The 21,338-nt window shown below is 37.8% G+C and overlaps 2 protein-coding genes across 3 annotated transcripts in view; one reads left to right on the top strand and one right to left on the bottom strand.

The window, feature by feature from the left end:
* Positions 1–13,748, top strand: part of PIK3C2G (phosphatidylinositol-4-phosphate 3-kinase catalytic subunit type 2 gamma) — a 385,996-nt gene extending 372,248 nt beyond the window's left edge. Inside the window, exons 32-33 of the mRNA XM_003816540.5 lie at positions 5,778–5,903; positions 13,208–13,748. Coding sequence (XP_003816588.3) covers positions 5,778–5,903; positions 13,208–13,360 — 279 coding nt within the window. The 3' untranslated portion in view covers positions 13,361–13,748. The remainder of the gene's footprint in view (positions 1–5,777; positions 5,904–13,207) is intronic.
* Positions 10,671–21,338, bottom strand: part of PLCZ1 (phospholipase C zeta 1) — an 89,980-nt gene continuing 79,312 nt past the window's right edge. The window contains exons 12-13 of one of the 2 annotated variants that reach the window (XR_008620383.1): positions 11,164–11,264; positions 10,671–11,060 (exon numbers count right to left, since the gene is read on the bottom strand). The gene's annotated coding sequence lies outside the window, so the exon portion shown is untranslated. The remainder of the gene's footprint in view (positions 11,061–11,163; positions 11,265–21,338) is intronic. The other variant, XR_008620384.1, reaches the window with a different exon arrangement.

A 21,338-nucleotide genomic window follows, 5' to 3' on the forward strand; every position in this document is an offset into this window, starting at 1 on the left:
TTTTGGGCACTCAGCAGTGGCTGTAGCTGGGTCAGCCTTGATGAATAAAAGTCCGTGTTGCTGAGCTCAGGCAAAACCTCCACCCCTACTACCATGACCACTTTGTTCATGAACCCACTGGGCAATGACAGGGTGACAGGGGAAAGAGGCTAATGAGTATCCACAGAATGGCTCATCTTATCCACTTCATTATTAAAATCTTCTGATGAGGTCACCCTTCAGTGAGCATTCACATGGGATGTGAATATCTTCACTTTTTTTTGCCCATTTAGAGAGACCTATCCACATGCTACCTCCCCAATCTTCTTGTCACCAGTTTTCCAATCACATTCTTTCTAAGCCCCTGATCACCCAGCCAAACCACTGGCTGCAACCCATGGATCACTATATAATTACACACCTGGCCATTTCTCCTTCCAAGCAAAGTGAACAAGCAGGTGAACTGCTTGAAATTTTGCCCACTGGGAGGATTTTCCTTCACTGTCCTTTAGGAATGTCCCAGAAAGGAGCTATAGTGCTAAAGCTGTCCACTTTCAGCTGATGCCTGTATATCATGCAGAACTATCTGTAAACCAGGCCTCATCTTTCTTTCTCTTCCTCTGTCAACTGACCGCAGGGAACTCTTCATGAGGCCATGGGCACAGTCTGGAAGAAAGAAGTCAGTGCAGCAGCAATGGAAACCATGCGAACTTGGGCCACTTCTTCATGTAACTTATCGTGCCACGCCATCAAGGCCAGTTCAGGCCTGATTATGCGTATACCGATTTCATTTGATGATGGAGTATTGTGATGCACACCCAGCTTTATGGCTTCATGAGTGAGATGCCCATCCAATTCGTGATGGGCAACTCGGGGCACACGGCGACATGGTGGCCCACGGTTGAGCATTCAGTCACCACTAAGGCCTAGTAGCAGGTCAAGAGCTATTTCTCAAAAGGAGACAGGTGATCTGCATAAGATGGCAGGCCTTTGCTCCAAAATCCTAAGGTCCTGTGGTGAAATTCACCATAGGGACTTGCAAAGGCTTCAAACGTCATCTTTTCTGCCACTGACACTTTAAGCACCATTGGATCTACTGGATCATGTAACCCATGTGGCAAAGCAGCTTGCACAGCAGCTTGGACCTGTTGCAGAACCTTCTCTTCTTCTGAGCCCCACTCAAAACAAGCAGCTTTTCGGGTCACTCAGCAAACGGGCCAGGCTAGCACACCCAAATGAGGAGTATGTTGCATCCAAAATCCCATAGGCCCACTAGGCATTGTGCCTCTTTCTTGGTTGTAGGAGAAGCCAGCTGCAACAACGTATCCTTTATCTTAGAAGGGATATATCAACATGCTCCACACCACTGGACCTCTAAAAATTTCACTGAGATAGAAGTCCTTTGAAGTTTAGTCAGCTTTATTTTCCACCCTCTGACATGCAAAAGTCTCACAAATAAGTCTATAGTTAGCATAATGTCATCAGTGTAATGGACCAGTGTGTCACCATATGAACTAAATTATGACATAGAGCTGGAGAGTTGATGTACCCCAGAGGTAGGACAGTGAAGGTGAAGGTGATTTGCTGGTCTTGTCAGCTGAAAGCAAACTGCTTCTGGTGGTCTTTGTTTTTGTTTTGTTTTGTGTTGTTTTGAGATGGAATTTCGCTCTTGTTGCCCAGGCTGGAGTGCAATGGCACAATCTCGGCTCACCGCAACCTCTGCCTCGTGGGTTCAAAGGAATCTCCTGCCTCAGCCCCCAAGCAGCTGGGATTACAAGGCATGTGCCACCATGTCCAGTAATTTTGTATTTTTAGTAGAGATGGGGTTTCTCCATGTTGGTCAGGCTGGTCTCGAACTCCCGACCTCATGTGATCCACCCACCTCGGCCTCCCAAAGTGCTGGGATTACAGGTGTGAGCCACTGCACCCCTGGTGGTCTTTGTTAACAGGTATTGATAAAAATAGCATTTGCCAGGTCAATAGCTGCATACCAGGTATCAGGAGATGTGTTAATTTGTGTAAGCAGTGAAACCACATCTAGTATAGCAGCTGCAATTGGAGTTATCACTTGGTTAAGCTGATGATAATCCATTCTCATTCTCCAAGATTCATCCATATGGCCAAATAGGCAAATTGAGTGGGGATGTGGTGGGATTCACCCCCCACCCCTGTGTCTTTCAAGTCCTTGATAGTTGTGCCAGTCTCTGAAATCCCCCCAGTGACATGGCTTTGGTTTATTATTTTCCTAGATAGAGGCAATACTTCACCTTTTTCACCGTAATAGCCCTCACTTCACAGGTCAGGAAACCAACGTGAGGGCTCTGTGAGCTGCTATGTCTATTCCAGTTATTCCTTCCAGAATTGAAGCAGTAACCATAGGATGGTTTGAGAACCCACAGGGCCCACTGTGAGACAGACATGAGCTCAAATTCTATTGATCACCTGACCTCTATAAGCCCCCTACTCTGACTGGTGGTCCACAGTGACATTTTGAGTCTCTTGAATTCAGTGTCAGTTGAGAGCCAGTGTCCAGTGGTTCCCAAAAGATCTGATTATATCCTTTCCCCGAGTGCACAGTTTTCCTGGTAAAAACCCATAGGTCCCTTTGAATAAAGATTAACAGTATAAATTTTGGATAGTATCCAAGAGTCTTTCCTCAAGGGGACCCAGTCTCTCCTTCATTCAAGGGTTTCTGGATCTGTAAGCTGACTCAAGTCTAGGAATTAATTGAGGGGCCGTAACTCTCTGTTTTTATGATTTGGGTAAGATTTTGTTCACTTGACCTAGATTTTTTTTTTTTTTTTTTACAAAAAAATGAAATAAGAATTTGTAGTCTTCCTATTGATTTCACTTCAAGGAACACATAAAAGCCAGCCTACATCATGCGTCTGCAGGAATCAGACTGTTCTGATAGCTGCTTTGGCCCCGCTGTCCGCTATGGTAACCACACCCACCCTGACCTTGGCAGTTTAGCAAGGCAACTTGGCCCCTGCCACACTGGGGTCTAATTACCCCCATTGCATTTAGGTTTCCCAATTCAGTGACTGCAGGTCCTACTGTGAGGCTTGGCCTACAGAGAAGTGTGATCACAGAGCTTTTCAAGGATGCTGGGCCTCCCCTCACAAATTTATTTCTCACAGTGTTGTTGAAAATTGTGTCTTTTGATTACTCTCAGTGTGGGTCTTATATGACAAATCCACTCTCCGTATGCTTTTAATCCTTTCTGCTACATTAAATCAAGGCAGGTCCAGCCTGTCCACCTTTTGGTCCATGTGTCAGCCAACCCAGCACACTGTTAGAACCCTTTCTGATTCCCCAAGCTTCAACATTAAATGAAGAATCTCTGCTTGGTGAGCCCGGAACAACAAAAAAATTTAACTTAATATAACTTTGTGTTCTTTCTACCATTATTTCACACCCTTAGTGTCCATTCCTATACCTGTTACCCAGATTTCTGTCTGTAAGAATTAGAAAACTCAAGTAATTATTTTGGAGTGTAGCACACATCTCCATGGGTCACACTTTGAACCTCAACTTTAGAAGCCAGCTGGGATTTGAGTTTGGTTATAGGGCTAGGAGCAGAGAGAGAGATGAGAGATGGGGTAGAGGTAAAGGGGTTCTCAGGAGAATTAAAATTGTCTTGCATAGCAGCTGCCTCAGAGGAGGCTATCACTATTTGCTCAGACAGTGCAGAGCTGATCCTCTCAGAGGTTGGAGGTGAAGTAGAGGAGACACCACTGGGGATAAGGAGGCCACTTCCACTAGAAAAGAAGACTCATCAGAATTTAGGAGCTGATGTTCCAAACTTGATCAGCGACTTTCTACACAACCCTTCCCAAATTACAGAATCTCATCAATGCTTCACTTTAACAGTAGACACTTTGCGAAGCTTGGAGTTCAACTCGCATTGTAATTCAACCAGTGTCAAGCTGAGATTCTGCATTTGGTGTTAAGCAATCTCAGCCCCACAGTACAGGAGATAAGGGTCTCCTTCAGGGCACACATAGAAGTTTTAGGTCATTTATGCAGTGTTTCAGCCACATAACACCCTTACAGACAAACCTAGAAATAATGTTTAACCAGATATCTGGGCATCCCACGACCCAGCCATAATGACACACAAAACTAACCATCATACCTGTCTAAAGCCACATAGCTGGCAAATTTGGGGGCCCAGATTTGCAATCAGAAAATCCATTTCCAGAAACGTGTTTTACCCACTAAGTTGCAGTATCTAGGGATTATAGGCAGGATATCCTCAAGTTCCAAAACAGATAAGACAGAGAGTTAAACAGAGCAGAAACACTTTTACTACTTCATTCTTCTCACCAAAAAAAAAAAAAAAAAAAAATCTACTCCCAAATATTAATAGCAACTTCTTTCTGTGTCACTGAAGATTTCATTATACCATTGATAGATTTCAGTGCTCCCCCTCCTGGGGGAGGATATCAAATGGCAGAGGTATACCTTGAGCTCCAATAAAGTACCAGTCCTCATTCTTAACATATTGACAAATGAGGGTGTCCAGATATATTTTATCTTATTTGTTAATAATTATAATAAAAACCCAAACTGTCTAATGATATAATTTTTAATATGTAATTTAGAACTGAATAAAATTTAGTCCTATAATAATATATATCATATTTTCTTGCTTTACTACAGGTTTTTTTGAGTTCTGAAGAAAGATGTGAAATTAAAGCTAATGGAGCTGGGTGTGGGGGTGCACTGGTTTTCACATGTGAATATCACTGTATTTCAGAGCATTAAAATATATTTCTTGAAAATTACTGATTCAATAGAATTAGTAAACAAAACAAGCACTTAATTCCTCAAGTTTTACTTTTAAATCATCTGCTTTAAACATAAATTATACAAATATTTCTCATTTTATAAAACTAGACTTTCAGAGTTTTAGTACCATTTACAGTTGGTCAAGATCACAAAGGTAAAATCCATTTCTTTCAAGTATGATGGTTTCCAAATTTTTGAAACAGGGGAGTCATTCTTCAAATGATCTATTTAGAAATTAACATATCCAGAACAGATTTGAAGGCAAGATGGAAAAGGTGGAAACAAGTTCTGAAGCCAGAATGGGGAGCTGAGGAGGAGAGAGTCTAAGGAAGAACTGGGGAGTGGAGGTCCAGAGATCCACCCATTTAGCCATGCTATTCAGCAACTCCTTAGGCAACTTTTGGAGCACCATAGAACATAATTTAAAAGGGATTATCCAACATAATTTAGAGTACTTTAGATGACAAAATTATTATAATCATTTTTAAATCTTGTAGGTATATTAAAGTTATAGCTCTAATTAATATTTTAATTATATTTTATTTTAAAATGTGATATTATATAATATACATATACATATTACTAAAGGCTACATCTCATTTTATATATTGAACTTGAATTTTTTAATTTTCAAAAGTGGTGTACCGCATCCTGAGACACTTACATTTTTGTCTCTGCTTGTGGCTAATATTTATCTCTTGACCATATCTGTCAAAATGCAAATTTAGATTTTACAGCAAAAAATTAAATTATATGTAATGGACTTTAAATATAGTTCTCTGACACAACACTTAATTTAAGATGGCCAGCTTTACTCTTTTAAACTGTAGTTTGGAATTATCTTGGAGCATTGATGAATTTCTTCTGATTTTCTCTTATTTTCAGATCAACAAAGTGACTGTAATAAATCCTGATCCTGCCTTTGGTCTGGATATTTAGTAGCTCTGTATTTGTTTTCTTTGATAGCAACATGCATTAATATTTATAACCATTTTCCTTTGCAGCATCTCCCAGATGGCTCTGCGCCCAGTGCACATGTTGAATTTTATCTTTTACCATATCCCAGTGAAGTTCGTAGGAGGAAAACAAAATCTGTTCCAAAATGTACAGACCCCACTTACAATGAAATTGTAAGTATAAGTCATCTTTTGTCCAGTCATTTTGTATTTTTCTTACCATTTTTCAGCTTAACAACCAAATATGGAAAATTTGCAGTAATTGGCAGCATTATTTCATAAAGGAAAGATATTTTCCAAAGTAGTCGCAGTATGCTGATCACTCTTCTAGATGCTATGGGCACTGGAAAATACAGATACTGCTTTCAAAGCTCTTATAAACCAATTTGCAAGTATGGCTAACCTCCAGCAAGAGCCCAAGACTTGTTTTGCATACTAACTTTATTCCTGACTTCATCTTATTTTCTCTAACCTTATTCTCCTTTACCTGATTTTCCTTACCTAATAATTTTATCACATACTACCTTGGGTATAACAGTAAATCTCATAAAATCTCTTTTGAAAAACTAAAAAAATAAATACAAAATACAAATGGAAGTTAATGTATATTATAAATAGCTCTCTAATTTATTTGTAATGTGCAATTCCCTAACTTCTTTCTAAGGCAAGCCCCTACATTTATTCTCTTGATTCCATCCTTTCCCATCTCCTCTGCACCTTGCTCAGCTGCTTATTTGTGTTCCTTTTCTTATGGCTGTCTCATCCACAGGATCCTCCACTCAGAAATATTAAAAAACAAAAATAAAAACTCCCCAGCTCAGGCTTGCTAAGCAAATTTTCTTTCCCTCACTATCACCTCCAAACTTGTCCAAAATTAACCCACGTGATCTGCTTTCCCTTCATCTCTCCCTTTCACCCTTGAATGCTTTGCAATGTGGATTCTGACCTTTATTGATAGTACTTTATTCAAGGGGCATCAATAGACTCCTAACTGCTAAATCCAAAGAGCCCTCAGGCTCTCATGCCTGGATCAGTTATACAGCAGCACTACTGACCACACCCCCACTCCTGAAACCTCCGTTTTTCTTTTTGAGTTGTACCTTTTCTTAATTCTCTTCCATTTTATCTACCACTTATTTCTCTACCACTTATTTCCATTTCTCTACCACCTCTCTCATTTTCCTTCATTGTTATTCTTTCTCTTAAAATATTATTGTTTACTAAAGTCACATGATCCATCCTCACCTCCTCTTCCTGTACATACTCTCACATTTATCTTATGGATCAACAAAGTTTTATTTATCACCTATAGGTAGGTTGCATCTGAATTTACTCCTAAAACCCTGGCTTCTCTCTCTCAAGCTTTTTTTTTTTTTTTTGAGATGGAGCCCTTCACTCTGTGTCTAGCAGGCTGGAGTGCAGTGGTGCAATCTCAGCTCACCACAACCTCCACCTCCCAGATTCAAGCAATTCTCCTGTTTCAGCCACCCGAGTAACTGGGATTACAAGCTCCCACCACCACATCCAGCTAATTTTTGTATTTTTAGCAGAGACGGGGTTTTGCCATGTTGGTCAGGCTGGTCTCAAACTCCTGACCTCAGGTGATCCACCGCCTCAGCCTCCCAAAATGTTGGGATTACAGGCGTGAGCCACCATGCCCGGCCTCTCTCACACTTCTACCTGATTACTGGGGAGCTCCATCTGAATGTCTCATAGGCACTTTTAGACCAGGCTTTCCTCCATTCATTCTTTCTTTTATAGATGGTATCTTTGGGGTCGAAACTAAGAAACTCTTTGTCTAGCACTGAGTCTCAAAGATTTTCTCTTATAGTTTTTTCTAAAAGTTGTATAGCTTTACATTTTACATTTAAGTACATTATCCATTTTGAGTTAAATTTTTAATAAAATGTGATGTTTAAGTCAAGGCTCTTTATTTCCCCACGGTGGATACCAATTATTCCAGCACTATTTGTTGAAAAGGCAATTCTTCCTCCACTGAATTTCTTTTGCACGTTTGTCAAAAATCACTTGGGAATATTTGTGTTCTTATACTCTTTTTGTTACCCCATACTTAGCCATATTTTCAGATCACATCAGACAGCTTGTCATTCCCTGAATGGACTGTAGGATTTTGTGATAGAACTCATGCCACCATTCACCTCTCTCTGCCCTTCTCTGCCTGCTTTGAGACTGACCTCAGATGTGAACTCTGCAAACACTGTCACCTCGTGGACTCACACCACACTTATAATCCTTTCTTTAGTCCTACACGGTTTTTCTTCTAGTATATCATAAACTTCTCCAGGGCGGGTTAAATGTCTTATCCTTGTTAATACTTTTAACACTTAGTTACCTCTAAAAAGATGTGTAATAAATATTTGGGGCAGTTTTATAAGTGACACTGTGTGTGTGTGTGTGTGTGTGTGTGTATAAAATGTAAATACATGTATATACTGCATATATATATATAGAGAGAGAGAGAGATTCTCTAAACTAGTAAGGAAAAATATTTTGACACTATTATTTGTCATGATGTCAACAGTGAGAAGCATACACTTCCCAACAATATATCACTGTTTCTTTTCATACTTTTTGAGTACAAGTCTCCATGCCTCACTATCAGAAACTTCTCAGACCCTGTTTTAGGCATAAGCATTTTCAGTATAAGAAAACATATAATAACAAGAAACCACTAACAATTCAGAATAATTTAAATAAACTTGTGTTTTATTTCAAGCTTTATGTATTATAAGAAAACAGTAGTAAATTATATTCATGGAAAATTATTTTATAATTCTTGCTGTGCACATAACTTTTCTGATGCCTTGCAATACCTAGGTCCTCACACATCCATAACCCACTGATTAAAACTCACTACAAATCTTTCTCAGTTGATCTATACTTGTCGCATGAATAGACACTTTATACTTTGGACACATTTTAAATTGCTTCAAAAGCCACGGTCCATGCATAGCCAATTCCAATCAGAACATAGTCCAATCAAGCAGAAATTTGAAGTAGTGTGTGTATAAGTGATGATTTTAGTAGTAGTCATTAGGACAGTAAGAGGTTTCTAATCATATAAACAATTCTGGCAAAGAAGCTGGGTGAATTCCAAGAGCCAAAAGGAAAAAAAGGCAACAACGGTTAATTTAATTTTTTTCATTCTATGCCTGTATCAACACAACAAGAATATTTATAAGAAATGCAAAGAAGCACACTAGATGTTAACTCTGATTTTACTGTCTCTTGCCCTCAGTTGTGATGTAGGATCCCATCTTTGTGTCAAACTCCTCGATCACTTGTGTGCAACCTCAAGAGCACCTTACTAGATGTCTTTACCAATAAGCCCAGTGCTTACTAGAGAGCCCAGTGAGTTATCACAGGGCATCTACCTTGTTTTAAACTTTTCCTCCGCTTCCGCCGCCTCACTGAGTACTGCTGCATCAACCACTCACCACAGCTGGGATTTCTCAAACTGTAAAAGCCGTGTACTGTTCTTGAAGTGGGAGAGGATGACCTCACTCTTCTCTTTATATAAATCTCTCAGAGGAGTACAAAGAAGATATTACATTGCATACCAATGTCTTACAAAGCCTTTTGTGAAAATAGTTCTTTTTATTTTTATTCCTATCCTCCTTTCTCCTTAATATCCAGAGATGAGAGGGGCTGGGTCGGGGACACAGACAAGTGACAGAGTCTCCACCCTTCCCATACTAAGGCTTTGATGCAGGGCCAAGCTTGTCTATTTGACACTTCGCAGAGTGAGCCCCAATAGGCTTCATCAGCAGTCTCCCTGAAAACCCCTGTCATGTACAAATCCCAGTGATAGGCATGGCTGGTCTCAAGATGGGGCTGGGGCTGGGGGTGTGAGTGCTCAGGGAACTGCCATACAGCTTGAAGAAGCAGAGGTGGGATTCCGGGCTCCAAAGCCTCTTTCCACGCCACTACTTTTGCCATCTTCTTAAAAACCATCATTTTTCACACGATTCATTAGAAATACAGAATTTCTACCCTATGACAGAATTACATGCTTATAATCAATATATTTTGTATATTGTAACCTTTTCTTATATATTATTCTGTTGTAAGGTATAAAGGGAAAATTAGAAAGAACAGAACAGGAACGTTCTATGCATTTTACATCCCTTAAAATCTCCTGCAGAATATACAGTGATTACTTAGCACAATGCCAAGTATATGGCACACTCAGTAAGCTATAGTTATTGTTATCTGTGTTATAATCTTATTGCAATTTCAACATGATGAAAATTGTATTTGTAAGTGAAGACAATGTGACCCAGAAGTCACACTAGATGTCAAGCCCAGAACTGCCTGATTCCAAAGCTCATGGTTACCGCACTACACTATGCTGTGTTATTCCTACCTGTCTCCTCCCACGCAGTACTCCTGTTCTCGCTTTTGAACTCTTTCTTTCATTATCCTGCCTCCTCTACCACTTCCCACAAGCACTAGAGACACTTCAGTTCCTATCTTATTGTCCTCTCATTTCAATCATGAAAATACACTTTAGAATTATTTACTAGACCCTTGTGTCAACTAATGTTCAGTAAATTCTTGGAATGTTCAGTATATGTTAATAGATATTAATTACCTTAAGTGTTTTCTATTAGACGTAATAATTCCAAACCCACACATTTAGTTATTTGTCAGAAGGTAGTAAAGACTTAACTCATGCCTGTAGGTAAAAATTATTAGAAAAAGAAATTAAAAGAGCTATTTATTTTTGGTTCTGAGTATGTACCAGAACCATTTTTTTTTTGTTCTGAGTATGCAGAATATATATTAAATCCTTTGACGAAAAGGTCTCAAAGAATATAATCATCTCTGTACTTCGCTAACATTAGCCACTAATTATTCTTTGCTCAGTTGAAAAGAGTACTTACTATTTAACAACATCATGGATGCACCAAAGCAATTAGAATAGATATTTATCATCTATAATGTGCAATGATTACAGGTTTATAAAACTTCAGTCACTTTTAAGAAAATAACTTTTCTTAATGAAGCAGAGGGAAAAAATATATGAAGTAATAAAAACTTTGGAAGTTCAAATGTTTGTATTTTAACCAGGAAAGCAATTAACTCCTAAAGTCATTTCTTGAAGCTTTCAGCTTGCTAAATACCTGGAAGACTCAATTCTGTCTGGAAGGGTTTTCTCCAGTCAATTGATGCAAAATACTAAGAAACAACTGTTCCTTTTTGTGTATTTGATGGATCTTTTTCAGCTATAATTTACTGGTGTCTAATATGTTCCAGGCTTTGTAGCAAGGCTTATATTCATTATCTCATTTCTTCCTCCCTATAATGCTAAAAGGTAAGGATTATTATCATCATTATACAAATGAGAAAACACACAGTTGACAACAGATTCATGAAAATATAAGTTATTGATATGTTTTTAAAAACTTACAATTTATGACTTATTCATGCAATTCACAGAGTCCTTAGCCAGACTTCCCCATTTTTCTGCATAATATACAGTCACACTTTGAGGGTTCCTTTCTGTTTTCTCTGTAAAATAAGAGAGGAGTTCATCAGCTGAACATGATGCAGGAAGAAAAATGGAGAATAGTTCAGACAGCTCAAAATACCCACTTAGAGAAAAGGAAAAGGAGTTTACTCTGAAGTCCTAGAAAGATTTCCAGGCAGCATTGGGCGTCCGCTTGTTAAAAAGCTTGAATTACAGTGGTAGGGTTCTGAGATTCTTTAAGGCAACTCTTAAAATCCTTTATTATCCCAGGAAAACTCAATAGATGAAAGGAAATTGTTTCATGCAGATTTTATTTAATGAGCATGTATTTTCATAATTAAAAAATTAGCAATTTTGAATAAATAAAATAACCACAGTATTACTTCTGCACATGTACAAGAAAATATCATTGTGAATGAGCAACACTAGAAAACTAAACCATAATCTCCTGTATGGAATGAGAGTAAAATTCTGGAAGAAGAGGTAGCCAAGAGCACTCACATGGATCAGGGTAGACCACATTCGCATCTCATATTGTATCTCATGCCCTTTGATTGAACTTATTTACTTGGTAAGAGAATCATTGTTCAGAGCCACTAGCAGATTGACCTGGAACTGAATTTCATTGATAACATAACGAAAGGTAAGCCTATGCTGTACAAAGTACTGGAAGCTAAATCCATGCTCACAGGGGAGGCCACCCAGTGAACTCAGAGGGCTGCCCTCTCAAGTTGTCTCCTCTGCTTCTTTTTGGCATATATTGAGAAAGTTTCTATCTTGTGACTTGGCTGTAAAAAGCAGGCAAGTTTGTAGCAGCATATGAATTTCCTTTTCTAAATGTGTTCTAAGACATTTCCCTGGTAACCATGCCAGATTTCCACTCAGCTCTCTCCTCCTTTCATGATAAATAACTAATTTCTTAGCGGTACTATGCCTTTACGTTGCTTTACCACTGCAAGTTGCCGATGGACCTGTAACTTACTTCCTGAACATTATAAAAGGACAGCTGACCAGATTCCTTTTGAAAAAAAAAAGTCACAAAGAAAAGAACAAGACATGAAACTGTATATACAGCATAATTACAAGTCAGATTCTGAATAAGTGATTATATATAGAAAACAAAAAGAACATCAAAATGTTAACTGTAATTGTCTCCCAATGGTGAAAATTCCAATTATTTTCTTCCTTTTTGGTATTTTTTTTGTTTCATGCAGATTTTATTTAATGAACATGTATTTTCATAATTAAAAATAAGTAATTTTGAATAAATAAAAGTAACCACAGTATTACTTCTGCATATGCACAAGAAAATGTCATTGTGCTGCATTTAAGTAGCACAGGAAAATGACAGAAATCGGTCTGTTTCATGGTCACAAAGATGGGAACCATAAAGACTGGAGATTCCAAAAGAGAGAAGAAAGAAGAAGGAGACCAAGGGTAGAAAAACTACCTATTGGGTGCTACGTTCACTACTTAGGCAACATGATCATTAGAAGCCCAAACCACAGCATCATGCAATATATCCCTGGTACAAACCTGCACATCTATTCCCCTGAATCTAAAATTGAAAAAAAAATGGTGTGCTTTTCCTCATTAACCTTCAACACAGAAGAATGATGTTCTCTTTTTATTTTTATGAATACATAATAGCTGTACATATTTATGGGGTATAAAAGGTGAAGTATATTTAAATTTCTTCCTAGAGAATAATTTACCATCTTTCTAAATATAGAGTGGGCACTTCTTAGTGGAATCAGTAAATTCTAGGATTCTTACAAAAATAGCCTGTCATTAAACTCTATTATGTTAGCAGAACCTTTAGCTTTTCAGAATAAAAGTTAGAAATAAAAGAGTCTGACATTAACCTATCTATTCCAGGGTATAAGATATTAGCAGCTAATTTTTTTTATTAAAAGCAATACTCAAAAAAGAGACGTATTTAAGCATTTCTGATTTATATTTTCACTATTTTCTCCGTTTTTAGGTAGTATATGATGAAGTCACAGAGCTCCAAGGACATGTCTTAATGCTTATTGTGAAGAGTAAAACTGTATTTGTGGGAGCAATTAACATCCGACTCTGTAGTGTCCCACTCGATGAAGAAAAATGGTATCCATTAGGAAACAGTATAATTTGACCATTGCTATGAACATATGCATTATTCATTAACTACTTGTATTTTTTTCACTTCCGGGCCTCTGAATCACATAAGTAAGGCATCTTTGTTGTCAAAGACAGCACAGGGTATTAAGGACACAGAAAAAAAATCAGAATTAGTCTTTTGTGTTGTTTATTTTCTACCTGTGCTTTCATTGTTTTTTCATAATCTTTTCTTCTTCACTGGAGTAGTGATTGCATGAAATTTGATGTGTAAAATAATAAAAGACCTTTATTAAATCATTTTAATATATTTTAAATTAAACATAGGTTTACATTTGTTTTAATTGTGTGCCTACAGTTAAAAGCAGTATTTTTAATGTATTTTATAAGAAAGACAATCAAATAAACCTCATCAATTAATTCAAGATCTAGGTATATCTGTAATCAGTTTTTAAAATTTAAATTATATATACTTATACCTACTCATAATCTTACTTCTTGAGGGAATTGGTATATTTCAGCAGAATGCTATATTATTTTCTATCAGAAAACCAAAACATAAATCCTGAAATTCTTAAATTCAATTGTTGGAAGAAACTTCTTTGTAGTTTTTCACCCTCTTCACCAGCAATCAATTCATTGTCACTGGATTTCTGCCACCCACAGGCATGATTTAAACTTGGTTATGCCTGGACTCCAAGATCTCAAACTCTGAAACTCTCCCTTCTGATCAAATTTCTTATCTGTGCGCATTATTTTCCTACTTCTGAACCTACTTTCATAGTCACCATTACCAGGGCAAACAATCCCACAGATTTCCACCCTCACAGTGGGTAAAATTTAATGCACTATGCCACATTCTTTAAAACAATCAAAAAAATTTTTTAATCTTGCCATTCAAATTACTGAAAAAATTTAAATCCCTGCTTATTCAATGTTTCTCTGTGTATGAATGAAAAAAAATCTAAGCTTTTTCCCATCACCTCCTCTATATCATATGAGCATGTAAATGTATTCATTGAAAATTATTTGAGTGTGTGATATGAGCTGATATGGGCTCATTTGAAATACGTGATCATGCAAGTCAAGTGAGCCCTTAATTCTGTATGTTCTTAGTCTATTACTCTCCCTTTCTGCTGGACGATTATATACCCTTCTGTCTGCTGAAACCTCAGCAACTTCTCCCCTAATCCTCACTCTTGGCTGATGGCATTGTTTCCTACATCACTTACAAATTAGAATCAGTAAAAAGAAACTGCCACGGATTTCCACAACTGCATCTATCCAGGTAAGCAAATTCCATGTTCCACCTCTCTGCTTATCACCAGAGAAGAACTACCCATGCTCCTATCCCAAACCAGTCTCCCAATTTGTACATTTGATCCCATCTCCTCTGACCTACTCCAAAACATTGCTATTGAAATCCTCTTCTACTCAAATCATCATTTCTTTACTGTCTACTGGAAAATTCTGGACACCATGCAACCATGATGTTATGTCTCCCATCAAAAAATTAAAACTTTCTCTTTACCCCACTTCCCTGCCAAATGATGACCCACTACACTGCTCCTCTTTGCAGCAAAACTCTTCAAAATGGTTGTCTTTACTGCCTCTGGTTTCTCACCTCCAATTTTCTCTTAGAGCCATTACAAGCAGGTATTTGCTCCCACCATTTCAATGAAACTACTTTAGTCAAAATCACTGTTGACCTCCAATTAGCTAAATCCAAAGGTTATTTTTCAGAACTATTCTGATTTACTTGTCAACAGTATTGGATACAATGAGTAACTCTATCTTCCTGGATATATTTTCTTCATTTGGCTTCCAATACCCTACATCCTCTTGTGCTTCCTTTTAGTTATAGTTTAGTTTAGCTTCGTTTCCTTTTTGTTTCTCCTTCTTTGTCTTCTGTGTGGGAGCATGCTCCTCTCCACCACCTCCAGTGCTGGAGTGTCCCAGGGCTCACCCCTTGCTCCCCTTTCCCATCAAGCTTAACTCCTTTAATGATCTCATCTCTCAAGGCTTTATATATCATCTGAATACTGATGATTCCCAGTTTTATAACTCCAGCCCAGAATACCTCCCAGATTCCAGAGATGAGTAACAAATTGCCAACTCAATATCCCCTTGAATTGCTGATAAATATCCCAAACTCAGTATCCCCAAAAGTACACAGGGATCAGGGAAAATATTAGGGTTCTTTTCCCCCAGACCTGTTTTATCCATATCCTTTCCCCTCCTAGTTGATGTCAAACCCATCATTCAGTTGTTAAGAGCAAAAAACTTGAAGCTAACCCAAATTTCTCTCTCCCTCTCTCTCTCTCTATATATATATGTGTGTGTGTGTGTGTGTGTGTGTGTGTGTCTGTGTGTCTGTGTATACACACACATTTTTAAAGAGAATTACATAGGAATTTTTTTTAATCTTTGCCATTCAAATTACTGAAAAAATGTAAACCCTTGCTAATTAAATGTTTTCCTGTGTATGAAAAAAAATTAAGCTATTTTGTATGCTCATTTACATTACCATATAAACACATGAAAGTCTATACATTTATTTACTGAAAATTTTGAGTGCTTGATATGAGAGCTGATATGGGCTCACTTGAAATACATGAAATACCTAATATTTACATAACTGGAATATAAATGTGTGTGTGTGTGTGTGTGTGTGTGTGTGTGTGTGTGTGTGTATTCCAGTCCATCAGGAAGTCCTGTTGGCTCCACCTTCAGAATATTTCCCAAATCCAATCACCAACCACTTATCACTCTCCACCTGAAAATACTCTGGTCCAACTTACTGCTCTCATCCTTGGCCTGGATTATATAATTGCCTTCTGAACAGTCTCCTCCTTTCTATGCTTACTCTGCTCCTTATAGTCTATTCTCAACACAGCAATGGGAATGGTTAGATCATTCTTCTGTTCAAAACTCTGCAGGGGCTTCTAATCTCAGAGTAAAAGCCCAAGCCTTTAAAATAACCTAAAAGGCCCTATGTGATCTGACCTCCCATCCTCATCTCTCTGATTTTAACTCTTATTATATCCTCCTATGCTTATAACATTCAATCAACACTGGCCTCCTTTCTATCTCCTGGACACTCCAGGCACGCTTCATCCCTGGGATCTTTGATCAGCCAACTCCTTCTTCCCAAAATGTGCCTTTGTGCCTTGTATCCATTTCCCTAGCTCCCTTACCTCTCTCAAATCCTGCTCAGATGTCTCCGTCTCTGCCGGGCCCACCTTGAACACCCTATGTGAGATGTTGCAAGCTGCCCTGTCCCTGGAAACACACCAGATCTTTCCTACTCTACACCACTTTTATCTTATGCACTTATCATCTTTGAGCATTTTATATAACTTACTTATGTATTTTGCTTATTATTTATGCTTTGTCTCCCTTCACTAGGCAATTAGCCATAAGACTATCAGGAAGTTTAGTTCACTGACAGTATAGACTTAGATCCAGGCAAGAGAAGTTCTTGCCCTGGTGTCCTCACCATAAAGAACCCTGCCTTCTCTAGTTGTGACTCAGAAACACCCAAAGCCCTCATTCTAGACCACAGTCTAGGTACCTAAGGACCCTGGAACTTCCTGCCTGAGCAGCCTTTGAAGGCCTTTTCTCTAGATCCATTCATCTGAAGTCAGACTCACCACCAATGGGAGCAATGCCTGGGCTCCAAGGATAACCAAGGGAAGGCTCCTTGCAGGGTATATGAATGTCACTGGAATGTGCCAGTTGATTGTTCGCAGACATATGCATGAGGCAACCACAGGGCAGGATGGAGCCGGGGGCAGGAATAAATAGAAGGGCATGAAGGAGGTTGAGGATAAGGACCAGCTCTTTCCATTCCATCATAACTCAGCAGGGATCTCTAAGGATTCCAAAAAGCTCATCTCTCCAGGTGTTTAAAAAAGTATATTTGTTATTGGAGGAGAATAAAACATATTTTCTTTGTTAGTTTGTTAGTTTTATGTATAACTTTTAAAGTTAGGCAGATGATAATCTGAGTATTATGGACTAAATCATGTACTCCCCAAAATTGATAGGTTGAAGTCCTAACCCCAGATACCTCAGAATGTGAACTTATTTGAGAAAAAGAAAAAAGGTTACTAAAGATGTAATTATTTAAGATGAGGTCATATGGAGTGAGGTGGTCCCCTAATTCGCCAGTCCCATATACCAGTCACATATAAGTATATGACTGATATACTTATGAAAGGGAGAAATGTGGTCACAGATCTGCACAGAAGGAAAATGTCATATAAACATGAAGGTGAAGATTAGAGTGATGCATCTACAAGTCAAGGAATGCTAAAGATTGCCAGAAAACCACTGCGAACTGCAAAAGAGGCATGGCAGAGATTCTCCCCCATAGCTCTCAAAAGGAACCAACCATTGATCTTGGACTTACAGCCTCCAAAGCTGTGGGGGAAAAATACTGTTGCTTAAGCCACTTGGTGTGTGATGCTTTGTGACAGCGGTCCTAGCTAACTAATACATTGGGTCATCATCTGTTGTGTTGTCCCAGCCCCACAAATACTTGGCACAATGTTTTTTAAAATGTGTAAATTATTACCTAAACGAATGATAGAATGGCACACCAGTACAAGAAAAGCAAGGTCCCAGTCTTCACTCACATTCATACAATGTTGCAAAGTTCCTTTAGGCTTTTTACATGTATATTTTATTTGTTGCCTACTAGAAACCTAATGAGGTGGGAAAGAAAGAATTATTATGTCTCTAGAGAGTAGTAACATTCAGTTGTCTCATAGCAACATATATTTCTATTCAAATGAAATCTTACATTGAACATATACATATATATGTGTATGTTCAGAATATACATATTCTGTCTCACACAGAGAGAGAGAAAGAAAGAGACTGATTTTAGGCTAAGTGAGGATGAGGGAGCTGGAAGCTTTGGACACACAGTCACCCCCTCAAACCCCCCCTACCTATCACTCTCATCCTTAAAGTCTCCTCGAAACTTCTGCAAAAACTAAGACATCTCAAAAAGCACAGGCTAGAAAAAAATAAATGAGATTATAGATCATTGCCTGGCTACTAATATCATAAAACAAAGTGGTTGCAGTAGCAGAGACCCACTCCCAGCATTGGCAGCATGGTTTGGGTCAGGAGTTGATTCCCAGAGGAAATGGATTATTGAGAAGCCATCATTAGTCACATATTACCCATGCCAAAAGTGAAGATTTGATATTACATAGGAAAAACTCCAGTGATAAAAGTAATTTTTCAGCAACTTGAACTCTCATGATATAACACAAATATTACAAATTTATGTATATATTATTTCCTAGCACAAAATCTTGAATACTCTCAATGCAATGGGCTTCTTGGCCAAGTCTCACCTGCTAGGCCTGGTATTTGAACAGTGACTGAATTCAAAATGTGTTACAAGCTCTAGTAAATTTGTAGCTTAAAATTCTTAACTCCAGACACAGGTATACCTGACTATTACCTAAACTTCACCAAATTATGTTCCTTTGTATGTGTGCATGCTATTTTGAAGTGGTTTTAGGGTGACAGAGCACTGGAGGAGACAAAACCAAAAGAATTCAAGTGGTATGTTTATATACTTAAGTCACCTCAACCACATGGTGTTAAGTAGACTCTGGGTTTAATAATTAAAGGAAAGACACTCATTATTAGAGTTTGGAGATTCAAACTACAGCTGCAATTATAGGAGGGAAGTGGATTTTATTAACATTTAAAACAAAATATAGGAACTCTTTGTATAAAGAGAAAATGCCCTCTTCCTAGGCTGAGGTTCAGAAATAAGTGACTGAGATTATTGCATGCCCCAAAATTGAGAAAGCAATTTAAAGGACTATACCTGTCAGCCTTCTGGCTCCATGATTCCGATTTATCCCAAGAATCAAGAAATAACTTGAGTAGCTTAAAAAACAGCCTCATTTTCTGATAGTTTCTTACTACCAGAGCAACGGTAGTGGAAGAAGGAAAATAAAATAGAATGTGTCAAACTGAGTAGTAATGAGAAAGATACTGCCTTAAAAGAAATATTGGGATCTCAAAACACAGACTGGGCAGATATGAAGGGGAAATGAAATGCTAGTAGCTGGAAGAGATAACTATAAAGTTAAAAAGTCAATATACTCAGGTCCAACTTCTCTTGAAGAAGGTAATAGAAAAGAGCAATACATTTTAGTTATTGCCATTTCCAAAAGAAACACTAGTACCTAAAAAAAAAAAAAAAAAAATCTATCAGATAAGAAAAGGAAAACCTTGGAGAGCAGATATAATGATTTCCTGGAAAGACTAAGAATCACACTTGCTTTTTAAAATTCCTCTTAAAGTATCAGCATTTTTGTAAGAACAATCAAATCACCTTTTCCTTCAAAACTGGGATAGATCTTTCAAGTGGTTAAGAAAATGTGGTCCGATTTCAGACCGAAATCCCAGGAAAATCAGTATAAAGGATGAAAACGCATCTGTGTCAACTGCAAATGTGCAAAATTATTGCCACGGGTGTTCCCTGAGGAAAAATATTTGGAAAATTTGTGGAACTGTTATTCCAGGTAAAAGTAAAGCAAAGAGAGGACTTATTAAAGGGAAATCAGACAAGATGATTCCAGTTGAGTACTTGGTATGGATCAGCTCTTGGTCTGATAAGATTATCTTTTACATGGGACTTTCCTACTCATAAGGATCAAGATAATCAAGACTTGTTTGAACAAGGGATACGTGACAAACATCGAACTCACCGACTTCATCTCTCTTAATGTGGGACATTCTCAAGATAAAATTTTGAGAGTGGAAAGTTGGAAAAACAAATGTTTTGGTCAGAGAGTGAAGGGAAAGGAAAAAGAAAAAAGACACTTAGTTCTGGGAAACAATGTTATCCCTATGTGAAATAAAGAAGTAAACAGACCCATATAAGAAGCTGAATAAAAAGTTATAAACCCAGCTGAACCAGTCTTAAAAGTATACAGAAACAATAATAAAAAAAAATACCAGAGGCTTTTGATGTTTCTTGTTGAGAAAAAGACCATAACAGGAAAATACTGTTAAAGACTTGTGAAATTTAAAAGCTAAGAAGAGAAAGGGTTTTGGAGATCATAGGGTGAAAATATTAATCATCACTAGACTCTAATGTATCAGAAACATCAACTGCAGCTTCAGGTAAAGAACCTGCTTCCAGTGGTCCTCCAGCTGAAGGAAAAAAATATTCCCAAAGACACAGGAGCCAACTGAAAGAGTTCCCAATGGCCAAAGCTGGGACAAGTTGGGTAAGTAACATTAAATTATAGCCTAAAGTATGAAATACGTATCCACGAATCCACACTGCTATAAATGAATAAATAAATAAGTAGAGAGAAAGAAACAAAATCCACGCAGAATTCCTAATTATTTATGGAGATGTTGCACCTGATAAAATGTAGAACATAGCTACCCATTCCTTACATATGAGCTATGCATAGTGATGTCATCCTGAAGAATATAGTATGGAAAAGAGGATTGGGGGATTAACTTTATAGTAGAGAAACCTGACAAATACTGCCTCAGGCAGGTAGTGAAAGTCAATATCAACAGTGGAAGTCATGTTGACAGTATGTACCCTTGACAAGATGTGATGAAAGTGGCACTTTACCTCTGAGGTTTCCTCCCAAAAACTCACAGCCCCAACCTTATCATGAAAAAAAAAAAAAATCAGAACTGACAAATCCCAATTGACAACATTCTACCAAATACTTGACTAGTACTCCTGAAAACTGTCAACATCATCAAAAGCAAAGAATTCCTGAGAAACCGTCACAGCCAAGGGGAGCTTCAGGAGACATGATTACTCTATGTAATGTGGTACCCTGGATGGGATCCTGAAACAGAAAAACTAAGTAAATTTGAATTAGGCAAAAAGTAAGTAAATTTTAATTAAAGTGAACTTTAGCTAATAACAATATATCAATATTGGTTCGTCAATTGTGACAAATTCTAATATAAGTTGTTAATACTAGTAAAGGACAGTGACACCA

This window comes from Pan paniscus, chromosome 10, assembly GCF_029289425.2.
Source record: "Pan paniscus chromosome 10, NHGRI_mPanPan1-v2.0_pri, whole genome shotgun sequence".
In the NCBI taxonomy this organism is placed as follows: domain Eukaryota; kingdom Metazoa; phylum Chordata; class Mammalia; order Primates; family Hominidae; genus Pan; species Pan paniscus.